Source organism: Lonchura striata, chromosome 8, assembly GCF_050655825.1.
Source record: "Lonchura striata isolate lonStrDom1 chromosome 8, ASM5065582v1, whole genome shotgun sequence".
In the NCBI taxonomy this organism is placed as follows: Eukaryota; Metazoa; Chordata; class Aves; order Passeriformes; family Estrildidae; genus Lonchura; species Lonchura striata.
Window position 1 is genome coordinate 895100 of NC_140710.1, and position 13163 is coordinate 908262.

The 13163-nt window shown below is 56.9% G+C and overlaps 1 protein-coding gene across 4 annotated transcripts in view; it reads left to right on the top strand.

Annotated features, from left to right (window-relative positions):
• Positions 1–13163, top strand: part of NEGR1 (neuronal growth regulator 1) — a 175260-nt gene that overhangs the window by 109946 nt on the left and 52151 nt on the right. For all 4 annotated transcript variants that reach the window (XR_014956980.1, XM_031505577.3, XM_031505578.3 and 1 more), the window contains exons 5-6: positions 3865–3985; positions 9388–9539. Coding sequence is in view for 3 of the 4 variants with exons in the window: in XM_031505577.3 (XP_031361437.1) it covers positions 3865–3985; positions 9388–9539 (273 nt within the window). In the remaining variant the exon portion in view is untranslated. The remainder of the gene's footprint in view (positions 1–3864; positions 3986–9387; positions 9540–13163) is intronic.

Here is a 13163-nt window from a genome sequence, read left to right on the forward strand (position 1 = left end):
TCCCGAAGCTCATTAAAATGTTGAAGGAGGAAAGGGCTGGAGCAGAGCTGGGGCTGGGCTGAGCACTCCCGGTGCTGGGAATGCCTCGGGTCTGGCTCTGCCTCTGGACACCTGGGAGGGTGCTGGGGTGGCACCGAGGTCTGGTGACACCTGGGAGGGTGCTGAGGGTGTCACCAAGCCCTGGGTGGCACCTGGGAGGGTCCTGGTGGTGACACCGAGGTCTGAGTGGCACCTGGGAGGGTGCTGAGGGTGTCACCAAGCCCTGGGTAACACCTGGGAGGGTCCTGGGGTGGCACCGAGGTCTGGGTGGCACCTGGGAGGGTCCTGGGGGTGTCACTGAGCCCGTGGTGGCACCTGGGAGGGTCCTGGGGTGGCACCGAGGTCTGGGTGGCACCTGGGAGGGTCCTGGGGGTGTCACTGAGCTTTGGGTGGCACCTGGGAGGGTCCTGGGGGTGTCACTGAGCCCTGGGTGACACCTGGGAGGGTCCTGGTGGTGGCACTGTGGTCTGGGTAATACATGGGAGGGTCCTGGTGGTGACACCGAGCCCTGGGTGACACCTGGGAGGGTCCTGGTGGTGACACCAAGCCCTGGGTGGCACCTGGGAGGGTTCTGGTGGTGACACCAAGCCCTGGGTGGCACCTGGGAGGGTCCTGGTGGTGGCACTGAGGTCTGGGTAATACATGGGAGGGTCCTGGTGGTGACACCGAGCCCTGGATGGCACATGGGAGGGTTCTGGGGGTGGCACTGAGGTCTGGGTGGCACCTGGGAGGGTCCTGGGGGTGTCACTGAGCTTTGGGTGGCACCTGGGAGGGTCCTGGGGGTGTCACTGAGCCCTGGGTAACACCTGGGAGGGTCCTGGTGGTGACACCAAGCCCTGGGTGGCACCTGGGAGGGTGCTGGGGGTGGCTCCAGCTCTCTCTGCTTTGTGTTTCCACGCCTGGAGTAACCAGGGATTTCCTGGAGCAGGGAACATTGGTTTCAATGCTTGCTCCGAACAAGCAGCAGCTGAAATCCTGCTCAAAGGGACATCTGAGGAGATTCCCTCCTCAGAAGTTTTCCAGCGGTGCCCAAGCCAGCAGCAGGGCCTGGGATTGTTACTTGGAGCTGGGGTGCAGCTGGCAGCCCCATCCCAGCTGGCCCAGGAGCAGCAGGAAGCCGCAGGATTTTATGCACCAGCTCATCCCCAGTGTCAGGGATGTTCTGCTTTTGTGTGAAAAACAGCCAGCCAGGCAAGACAAAAATCCCCCCAAAACAGCTGGGAAAGGTGGGCAGGCCCAGGGGGAAGCAGCAGGCTGGTGCCTCTTAGGAACAGCAGCTTGGGCTGAGCTCTTCCAGTGCTGCACCTCTCACAGAGCCTGGGGGAAGGAGGGGAACGTTCCAGTGTCCCCGTGGTTTTCAGGGAGGAGCAGAAACAATCTGTACGTTCTCTTACGCAGATGGTGGGTGTTATAAATGAGAATTTATTCAGCCAGATTAAAAATAAAAATCATTTTATTTGCGATCAAATTCTATCTAACCAGCCACACGGAAAGGACAGAGCCGAGCCTTGAGTCAGCCCTGGGTGTGCAACAAGGAGTCAGCCTCAGCAGAGGTTTTCCCCTATGCCCACACACTTCCATCCTGGCACGAGCGGTTTTTATAGGGAAAATTCCTCCTGAGGCCAAGATTTCAGCAGTTAGTCTTTTCTTCTATTCAGAGTCTATAGGTTAATTAGATTATCTTTTTTTGGTGATGAGGAGAAATAATTCAACGTCCGGAGTAGTTGAATTCTTGATGAGAGTTTACGGGAAGGCTGCATTCACATGGATCTGTCTGAGGATTTCCATGATATCCATCTTGGACGATCAGCACTGATGATAGTGATGATCAACACCTGGAGCCCAGCCATGGCCCATCTCCTGGCCAAGCCACATCCTTTTACTTGTAAATCAGTTTCTAATATACATCCAGTCTCGCCTGTAAGGGGGGGGGGACTAATACAACAGGCATAATCTAACAAGTATCTAATATTACATATTTCATACAAGGGATGGCACACATTATATTTACTACACATAGCAGTGGGGAAGCCATGCAAATTGCTTGTATGTGTATTCTGCCCTTCGGTCGGTAATGTGAATGGAATTATGGATTTTTTTTTGCTGTACTCATTGGATGAGGAGGCTGGAGGCAGGGGCTGAGCCTGCCGGGCTGATGGCACAGGGAGAAGGTGGAACTCCTGTCCCAGTGCAGCCACACCAGGCTCGTGCTGGGTGCTGGGGCTGCTGGCTGGCCCTGGCACGGCACATTCCCTGCCTGCGCCTGGGATGAGGCTGCCACTGCCTGCAGCTCCCAGAAAACATGCCAGCCTGTGCCACAGGGAGGGTTTTGCCAAGGAAACACCTCCCAGGGCTGGCAGAGGCAGCGGGTGCTGGGGCTGGGGACGTGGGGCTTCGCAGAGCTGGTCTGGGGCGCTGCCGGGCCAAGCACACAAGGGAAGGGTCTGGGATGATCCACACAGGACAGGGGCGTGCAAGAGGCAGAGCAAAGGACAGGGAGGCAGAGAGAAGGCTGCACAAGGTTTGGCAGTGCTCAGCCGTGGAGAATTTCACATTTACAAAGCCATTTGCTGGGGTTTGACTGTAATTGCAGCAAGGCTCAGCCACAGAGCTGAGATAGCTGCGCCCAGCCACGATCGACTCACACCCAGCTAAAACCAGGCGTGCCCCTGTTTCCAGGTGTGGAAATGGGCTGTGCAAGGCTCCCTGTGCTTCGGTGAGATATTCCCATCCATCCATCCCTCTGCCTTCCCCCAGGGAGGGGTTTGCACCCGGACACGCTGCTGCTCTGGGGCTGGAGATGCTCCCGGGGCCACCACCAGCTCCCATCCTGGCCACAGCCCAAGCCAGCAGCTCTGTGCTTTCTTCCCAGCTTTTCCAGAGCTGCTGGCATGGCCAGGCTCGGCTGGGCTGGTCCCAGGACCCTCCAGCAGTGGGGTGCTGCAGCCGGGGCTCCTGAGCGGCTCCTGGGGCTGGGCTGGGGGAGCAGAGCGAGGCAGGCTGAGCTCCCCCTGCCCATAAACATCCTAAAGCAACATCTGGAGAGCTGCTGGGGAAAAAACAAACAGATTTTTATTTATAAGTTATGTGGTTTGGTTTTACAGCGTTTTGATGATGCACATAAATTATTGTTTAAAACAGAGAGCGTAAAAAGTTGCAGGAGGAGGCAGTTGCTGCCTTTGATAATCTCCTTCCTGAGGAATTTGCTGTGTTTTATTTTCAGCTGGCGGTTCCTTCTGCTGGCAACTGGAAAACCTGACAATTGCTTTTCATCTTTATTGGTGTCTGTAGTTCTAAGCTCAAAAAGTTTATTACTATTTACAATGTTTACTATTTAAAAAGACAAAATGCACTTACTGAAACAACTCCATATGCGGCGGAACGGTGGGAAAGCCACTTTTCCCTGGGGTTTGTGGCTGGCTCATCGTTCCGGAGGTTTGCAGTGTTAGTGTGAGGTGTCAGAGGTTTGGGGGAAGGAGATAAGTGCAGGGGATAAGGACCCCCTCAGTGCCAGGGTCCCCCGTGCTGGGGCTCCCGCGCCTTTCCCAGTGCTCAGGGCTTGAACTCGGATCGCTAATTCGGGAATGTGCCAGCCCTGCCTGTGCTGGGCAGTGAAAGCAGCTTTCTCCAGGGCTGCACTGCTGTCCCCACGTCCCAGCTGGGTTTCCAGAGCAGGCCCACGGCAGGATGGGCAGGGTGGGACGTTTTCCCCTGCTGGAGCCCCAGCTGAGACGAGCCCTCGGCGGGGCCGAGAGGAGCGGCGGCGCTGGGTGACTGCCTGTCCAGATGCCAACGTGCCTTTGTTTCACGATTCTTGTTTTGCAGTCGTCCCCACAATTCAGGAGCTCAAATCCAGCGGCGTGATGCTCGGAGGGAACGGCCTGATCCGCTGCGAAGGTGCAGGAGTGCCTGCCCCGGTCTTTGAGTGGTACAGAGGAGAGAGGAAGTAAGTAGCGCTGCCCGCCCGCCCTCGAGTGCCAGGGCTGCTGCCAGGCTGGGGCTGCCCGCGCCTCCTGCCCTGCCAGAGAGGAGATGCCAACGCCTGGCACCCGAGGAGCTGCAGCCCTTGGAGGGAGACAGCCAGCAAGGCGCTGGGAAAAGCCTGCAGGAAGGATTTCTGTTGAATTTGTCTCCCTCGCCCTTGAGAGCGGGGCTTGGGGCCCTGTGGGTGGTTCTGCTCCCTGGGTGAGAAGGGGCCGGGGCAGCGCTGAGCCCTGGCAGCTGGCCCTGTGTTCTGGCCCTGTGTGGGCTCTCCTGGTCAGCAGCAGCTTCTCTCGGAGTCCCCTGTTCCAAAGCAGCTCAGCAGACAGCAGGGGCTTTGCCTTTGACAGGACATTTTGGGTTCCAGCTCTGGGCCCTTGCAGGAGCTCCTTTCTCCTGGGCTCTCACGCTGCTGCACGAGCAGGTGGAGCTGTCCCCTGGGGCTGGGAAGCTTTGGGAATTTCCCGGCTTCCAAGCGCTGGGTTTGTCAGCTCCCACGTCCCATTAAACCTGGGAGCTGGCAGGAGAATATTAATGGCCCTTTTTCACAGAAAGCCATCTGGCAGCTCCTTCCTCAGCTGCTCCCCTGCTGCAGCACGAGCTGCTGGCCTCCTCCCTCTTTGCTGAGCCGTGGCCTCCACCATCTCCTAGAGCTTCTCTTCCACTCATCTTGCCTCTGTGGACCAGGAATATTTCCCCTGATGGCGAAACCCATCTGCATCCCATTTCCCTGGCTGCTGGGTCGTGTGGTGCCCATCCTGGGGCCATTGCAGCACAGCCTTTCTCTGGGGATGGTTCAGAGCAGGTTTTGGCACTCCGGGATCAATTAGCAGCTCCCAGCACGCTGATCACCTTTCTGCTTGTAACTCTGCCCAAAGCCCTCCCTGCTGAGCAGGTTCAGTGCTGGGGCAGCAGCAGGAGAGGTGAAGCAGAGCAGCTCAGGACACCCAAGTGTGCTCCTGCTCCTGCTCTGCTGGGCCTCAGCAGGAAAAGCTCTGTCCTGCTGGGTCTTGAAGCTCAAATATTGGGTTAAATCTAATGCTCCATCCTTTCAGGAGCTGGGCTCTGCTGATCCTTGGGGGTCCCTTCCAGCTCAGGGGATCCTGTGAGCCTTGCTGGTGCTGGGGATCTCTGAGCTCCAACCCTTGCAGGAAAGGGGAAAGTACCCAGAGGGTTTTTTTGGGGTTTTTTTGGGCTGGTTTTGGACCCAGTGTCTCCCCTCTGCCTCTGGATGATGGGCAGCCAGCTCAGGATGGTCCTTGGTCAGCTCAGGATGGTCCCTGTCAGCTCAGGATGGTCCCTGGCCAGCTCAGGATGGTCCTTGGTCAGCTCAGGATGGTCCCTGTCAGCTCAGGATGGTCCTTGGCCAGCTCAGGATGGTCCCTGTCAGCTCAGGATGGTCCTTGGTCAGCTCAGGATGGTCCCTGTCAGCTCAGGATGGTCCTTGGTCAGCTCAGGATGGTCCCTGTCAGCTCAGGATGGTCCCTGTCAGCTCAGGCACTGCTCTGGTGCAGAGCTGAGCAGGTTCAGCCCTCTCACAGGAGTATCCCCACTACCCTGCAGATAATTTGCAGCCGTGCTCCACGGCTGAATTTGCTCCCTGGGTGCGCACACCCTGCTGGACTCTGGGCTAACCCAACTGAGAGGATCTCATTTTTGTCAGATACTCTTGGGCTGGGACTCTCCTTCTCAGAAATCGGGATGGGCTGTTCAATAAATTCAATAAATTCTCACACCTGTGTGAGCAGTGTGTGAAACAAGACTTTTGGGCTGGAAACGGCCTCGTTGTTGCTGAGATTGCTGTAAACCCAAGCACACCGCTGCCAGCCTCCAGGGACCAGCTCATCATAAAATCCTCATTAAAGCTGAGCACGGAGGCAGCAGCAGGCTGCACGGAGGTAAAGCCATTGCTCCTTGGGCAGAGGCTCTGCTGGTCACTGCTCAGGAACTCCCCCAGCTGCTGCTGCACAGCCTGGGGAGAGCTGGAGAAAATCTGGGGGCGAGTTACTAAAAGCATCTCAGAATTGTCCTGGAAACAGCACAGGGCTGGCCTGGAAGGGATCTGAGAGTTGACCCTGCTCCATCGCCCTGCCACGGGCAGGGGCACCAGGCTGCTCCAAGGCTGCCCAGGATCCAGGGGCACCCAGGGATGGCGTGGCAGGAATCTGTGCCCGGGAGGGCTGTTGGCATTCCCTGAGCAGGGCAGGGCTGTGCCAGCTCTGAAGCCAGCCTGCTCTCAGGCTGGGTTCTGGGCATGCACAAATTCGAGCTCAGACATGAAACAGCCACAGGCAAGAAGCCCAAAGGTCACCTAAATGAAATATTGAAGTATTAATTGCCTTTTCCTTCCCAAAGCAAACGAGACTTACGTTTGAAATGACAAAGCTCATTGTCATGGCTTCATCCATTCTAGCAGGGGGCAGGATGAGGGCGGCTGGCACCGGGCTGGCACCGGGCTGGGGATGCCAGGGAGGCACCCGAGACAGGAGCAGCTCCTTCAGCCTGTGGGACACGCACAGGGCCAAGGGGAGGGCGTGCAGGGCAGCTGGGCACACCCGGAGTGTGCTGGGCACACCCAGAGTGATGTTTGCACACCCACAGCACTGCTGGGCACACCCAGAGTGTGCTGGGCACACCCAGAGTGATGTTTGCACACCCCGAGTATGCTCTGCACACCCAGAGTGTGCTGTACACACCCAGGGCAGCTGGGCACACCCAGAGCGATGTTTGCACACCCAGACCCTGCTGTGCACACCCACAGTGCTGTTGCACACCCACAGTGCTGCTGTACACACCCAGAACTCTGCTGTGTACACCCAGACCCTGCTGTGCACACCCAGAACTCTGTTGTGCACACCCAGACCCTGCTGTACACACCCAGACCCTGCTGTGCACACCCAGAACTCTGTTGAAGCCTGGCAGTCACTGGGTGAGGCCCAGCAATAAACGATTATACAATAAACGATTATACAATAAACAATTATACAATGAATGATTATACAATAAATTATTATACAATAAACGATTATACAATAAACGATTATACAAGAAACAATTATACAAGAAACTATTATATGATAAATGGTTATACAATAAATGATTATATAATAAACAACTATACAATAAACGATTACACAATAAACGATTACACAATTAAAAAAATCACACAATAAACCACTCTATAATAAATGCTAAATGCCAGCTCAGAGCTGCACCTGCCAGGCCGCGCATGGGGCAGCAATGCCCCAGGAGGAGCTGCCCTCCTCAGCTGCACACAGCCAGCCTGCCAGCTGTGCCCAGCTGCTGCCCTGGCAATGATGCCCACCCAGCTGTGCCCCTGCCAGCTGTGCCCAGCTGCTGCCCTGGCAATGGTGCCCACCCAGCTGTGCCCCTGCCAGCTGTGCCCAGATGCTGCCCTGGCAATGGTGCCCACTCAGCTGTGCCCAGCTGCTGCCCTGGCAATGGTGCCCACCCAGCTGTGCCCCTGCCAGCTGTGCCCAGATGCTGCCCTGGCAATGGTGCCCACTCAGCTGTGCCCAGATGCTGCCCTGGCAATGGTGCCCACCCCGCTGCACCCCTGGCAGCCCCGTCTGCCGCAGACCCCAGCCCCAGCTCTGTGCCAGCCCCTCCCAGCAGGGCAGAGGGAGGCAGGGCCCCGAGAGGCAGCCCTGGCAGCCTGGGGCAGCGGGCACACGGGCAGGGCACTCTCACGTGAGAGATGGCACCTGGGACGGGGCAAGGTGACAGCAAAGATCCCAGCACTCCTTTTCTTTGGGGAAAACCAGCTGAACTTACAGCTGAGATGGAGATGGTGGAGCTCACACCTTGGTCACGGGCTGGGGAACAGCTGGGGCAGACCACGGGATCCCAGGCTGGGTTGGGGTGGAGAGGACCTCAAATCCCACCCAGTGCCACCCTGCATGGCAGGGACACCTCCACTGCCCCAGGAGCTCCATCCCAGTGTCCAGCCTGGCCTGGGCACTGCCAGGATCCAGGGACAGCCCCAGCTGCTCTGGGCACCCGTGCACGGGAGCAGCACAGCAGGGGAGGTTTGGGAGTGAAGAATTCCTTTGGAATTCTGCAGCGGAGGGACAGCCCTTGGTGGGTTTAGAGGAGACAATCCACGTGCAAAGGCTGAAGGGACAAATTTCCACCCGGCACAGAAATTTTCTCTGTCTGGACAAAAGGTGGATCTCCCAAGAGCAGCGCTCACCCCAATCCCTCTTTCCCACGTTTTCATGCCCATGGGGTGTTACACGTCCCCTCCCCAGCCCTGGGCTGGAAGAGCAGAGTCCTTTGCAGCAGCACAGCCTGCCCAGGGAGGAGAAATCCCCGTGTGGGCAGCACCTGCAGGGCCCTGGTGGGAAGAGAGGCAGCCCCTGGCAGCGAGCAATGCTCGGTCCACAACCTGCAGTCATGACGGATCTGCCAAGGTTTTCACACACAACGCTGCGAGATGGCATCAATTCCCAGGATAGATGATTCCATCCTTCAATATAGCAGACAAAAATTGCATTCTTAATCCAAAACTCTGCTCCTTATGGGAAATAGAAGGAATTATGAGTAATAACTCTAGCGAGTTTTTAATAACCCGGTTCCCCTTCTCGTCTCCTTGTTTGATCAGACGTGGTTTGCCTACGACAACATCATTAAAGTTGGTTCTCCTGCTTTGTCCTGGAGCCCAGCAATGCTCCTGGCATGGCTCTGGGAGCAGTATCCACACACCTGCACTTTTCCTATGAATCTGGGGTGGGAAGCTCAAAGCTGGGTGAGAGGAGTCCTGATTTGCTTTTTTCTGTGCTTCATTACCTGATCCTGCCCAGGCTGCTGCCTCAGCAGTGCTGCTGGAGCATTTTGTCCCTAATTGCAAGGCTCATTTGCTGCTGTAGAGCCCCATAAATGAAACCATGGTCACAGTCCTGGCTCCTAATCCTCACCTGCCACCAGCCAGAGCTGTGAGAGCACACAACAAACTCCCGGGGCTGAAAAAACCCTCTTAGAAAGGCTTGCCAGGACCCCTTCCTGCTGCAGGGAGGGAGTTTCAATTCCCAGCTGGCTTTGCCCAGTTTAAAATCCGAGCTCTGCATCCAGGAGTTTCTCCTCCTGGCAGGCAGGGCTGTGGGTGCTCCTTCTCTCTCAGCTGCAGGACACGCAGGCAGCACCATCACCCCCAGCCCCAGGGCTGCCCGTGCCCTGCTCAGTGCCAGGAATTGTGCTCAGCACAGGACTGGCACCTTGCAAAGAGCTCGCCGTGCTCCCGGGGCTGTCTGTACAGCCAGGAAACAAAAGAGAGCTGTGGGAAAAATAAATAAATACAAACCTTGGTTGTGGTATATGAGTTATAGACATTTTCTTTTTGCTTTCTAGACTGATCAATGGGCAACAAGGAATCACTATTAAAAATTATAGTACAAGATCCCTTCTTACTGTTACCAATGTGACAGAAGAGCACTTTGGCAACTATACTTGTGTCGCTGCCAACAGGCTAGGGACGACCAATGCCAGCCTGCCTCTCAACCGTAAGTACGGGGACGTGTGGCCGTGCCCAGGGGGTTCCTGCAGCCCCGAGGGGGGCACGGCCCCAGAGGGGCAGCGTGCCCGTGCCCCTGAACCCCTGGAGGTGCCCTCGTGCCCGCCGGGGCTGCTCCGAGCTGGGAAGGGTTTGGGCTCCGAGCTGGGCTCTGAATTGGTCTCTGAGCTGGGCTCTGAGCTGGGCTCTGATTTGGGCTCTGAGCTGGGCTCTGAATTGGGCTCTGATTTGGGCTCTGATTTGGGCTCTGAATTGGGCTCTGAGCTGGGCTCTGAGCTGGGCTCTGAATTGGGCTCTGATTTGGGCTCTGAATTGGGCTCTGAATTGGGCTCTGAGTTGGGCTCTGAGCTGGGCTCTGAATTGGGCTCCGAGCTGGGCTCTAATTTGGGCTCTGATTTGGGCTCTGAGCTGGGCTCTGAGCTGGGCTCTGATTTGGGCTCTGAGCTGGGCTCTGAGTTGGGCTCTGATTTGGGCTCTGAGCTGGGCTCTGAGTTGGGCTCTGATTTGGGCTCTAATTTGGGCTCTGATTTGGGCTCTGAGTTAGGCTCTGAGTTGGGCTCTGAGCTGGGCTCTGAGTTGGGCTCTGAATTGGGCTCTGAATTGGGCTCCGAGCTGGGCTCTGAGCTGGGCTCTGAGCTGGGCTCTGAATTGGGCTCCGAGTTGGGCTCTGAGCTGGGCTCTGAACTGGGCTCCGAGCTGGGCTCTGAGCTGGGCTCTGATTTGGGCTCTGTGCTGTGTTCTAGGGGGACCAGGGGCTGGGCTCTGCCAGAAATGCCAGCTGACCCCACCCTGGTATGGAGGCACAATGTGCACAGCCCCATCTCCCTGCTCCAGGGCAGCCCCAGCTCCCTGTTCCAGGGCAGTCCCATCTCCCTTTTCCCAGGGCAGCCCCATCTCCCTGTTCCAGGGCAGCCCCATCTCCCTTTTCCCAGGGCAGCCCCATCTCCCTGCCCCAGGGCAGCCCCATCTCCCTGTTCCAGGGCAGCCCCAGCTCCCTGCTCCAGGGCAGTCCCAGCTCCCTGCCCGGGGCACTGCCAGCCTGGCAGAGATGCCCAGCACAGTCCCGGGAGCAGCCTGAGCTGCAGACCTGGGATGTGCCACGGCTCCGTCCCAGCTGGGGCTGCCCCTCGCCGTGCAGAGCAGGGGAATCTCCTGCAGGACACTCGAGGAGCAAGTGTGGGTGCTCAGCGTGGAGCCTCCCCCAAAGGGACCCAGGAGCTGCTGGGGAGGAGTTTCTAGCTGTGCCTTGGTGGCTCTCACTGCTCTGGGCTGTTCAGCTGTGTGCTGGGGGATCCACAGGTGTTTGTGGTGAGCTTTGGTGCTGCTCTGTTCTGATGGTGATGAAAGAGAGACAAAACTCCGGGTGTACCCTACACGTAAAGATATTCCTCACTGCCTGGAAATGCCGAGTTTCTGTTGCTTGAATCCCACAACTGTTACCTTCCTTCCGTGAAATTTTCTCCCGAACGTACTCCCCATATGATGAGTGTTGTCAGGAGGTTCTAAATTCCTGCAGGAGCGATGGAACAGGCACAAAATAACAGAGAGCCTTTGCTGCCATTTATTTAATATTTGAGGGATCATTACCAAAGCAGGAACCACGTTACACTTATTTTAAACAGAAAATGCAAGTGAAAACAAGGGAATATTAAGCCAGAAGGAGCTGGAATTTGGTGTATTTGCAATTCAGAGCAGGTAGAAGGAAGGTCTGGCTTCATTTGAACAGAGCAGAGCTGAATCTGTCTCTGAGCTGCTGCCAGGATTTTTTCCATCTTAAATTGTGCGGTGCCTTGTAGCCACCCTTGAAAGCACTTTGAGAGGCAGAGGTTGAAAATGTCATAGAAGTACCAAGTGCATTGGTACAAACCATAAAAATAGATGTTCTCCACCATGAAAGAAAGGGGAGGTGGGAAGCAGAGTGGTCTGAGACAAAATATGGAAATCTGGGTCTGCTCCTGACCTCAGGAGGGAAATGGGGGATGTTGGCTCAGAGGTTTAACTCAAAGACCAAGATGAAATGTCTTATTTTATACTGTGATTTTTTGAATCCAGCTCTCCAAACAAGACAGCTGCCCTAAAGGTGGTGATCTGGATTTTGGTTGGGTGTGAGGATCATTTGGTGAAGCTTTTCCTTAATGCTTATAATTTACATTAATATTATCTAGAAGCATTATCCCTTTAAAAAAACCAAACAAACTAAAAAGTAACAATAATTCTCAGGGTAGCAACTCGTTAAGTGTGGAGTCCTTAATCCTTCAGCGAGAATCTCCTCCTGTGGAGCTCTTGCCTTTCGTTTTGCTGGCAGTGAGTGGCCCACGTGTGCTGGTTCAGGTGTGTGCTGGTTCAGGTGTGTGCTGGTTCAGGTGTGTGCTGGTTCAGGTGTGTGCTGGCTCAGGTGTGTGCTGGTTCAGGTGTGTGTGAGGGCTGCGGGCTCTGCCTGCCTGCAGCTCAGAAGCCAAAGGCAGAGCTCGGCAGAGCCCCTCCGTGACTGAGCAGAGCTGGAATGGAGCTGCTGCCTTCTTCCACTTCTTCCAGGGCGGGCAGGCTGGGGCTGCACGGGGAGACACGGGCGGAGGGACGGCGGCGACTCGGGAGCCCCAGCCCAGGGAACCCTGGGGAGTGCAGGGACACGGGGGGATCCCAAATCCCCAGTGTGACCCCGTGCTGTGACCTGGGATCCTCCATCCCAGGGAACCCTGGGGAGTGCAGGGACACGGGGGTATCCCAAATCCCAGTGTGACCCTGTGCTGTGACCTGGGATCCCCATCCCATGGGAAACCCCTGAGGAATGCAGGGACACGGGGGGATCCCAAATCCCAGTGTGACCCTGTGCTGTGACCTGGGATCCCCATCCCATGGGAAACCCCTGGGGAATGCAGGGACATGGAGGGGGATACCAAATCCCCAGTGTGACCCTGTGCTGTGACCTGGGGGAGTTTGGGATCCTCCATCCCAGGGAAACCCCTGAGGAATGCAGGGACACGGGGGGATCCCAAATACCAGTGTGACCCCGTGCTGTGACCTGGGATCCTCCATCCCAGGGAACCCTGGGGAGTGCAGGGACACGGGGGGACCCCAAATCCCCAGTGTGACCCCATGCTGTGACCTGGGATCCCCATCCCATGGGAAACCCCTGAGGAATGCAGGGACACGGGGGGAATCCCAAATCCCCAGTGTGACCCTGTTCTGTGACCTGGGATCCCCATCCCATGGGAAACCCCTGGGGAATGCAGGGACATGGTGGGGATCCCAAATCCCAGTGTGACCATGTGCTGTGACCTGGGGGAGTTTGGGATCCTCCATCCCAGGGAACCCTGGGGAGTGCAGGGACACGGGGGGACCCCAAATCCCCAGTGTGACCCCATGCTGTGACCTGGGATCCCCATCCCATGGGAAACCCCTGAGGAATGCAGGGACACGGGGGTAATCCCAAATCCCCAGTGTGACCCCGTGCTGTGACCTGGGATCCCCATCCCATGGGAAGCCCCCAGGCTGTGCAGGGACACGGGGGGATCCCAAATCCCAGTGTGACCCTGTCCCATGGCCTGGGGAGCCTGGGGTCCCCATCCCAGGGGCACGGGGAAGGGCAGGGCAGTGCCCTGAGCTGGCCCTG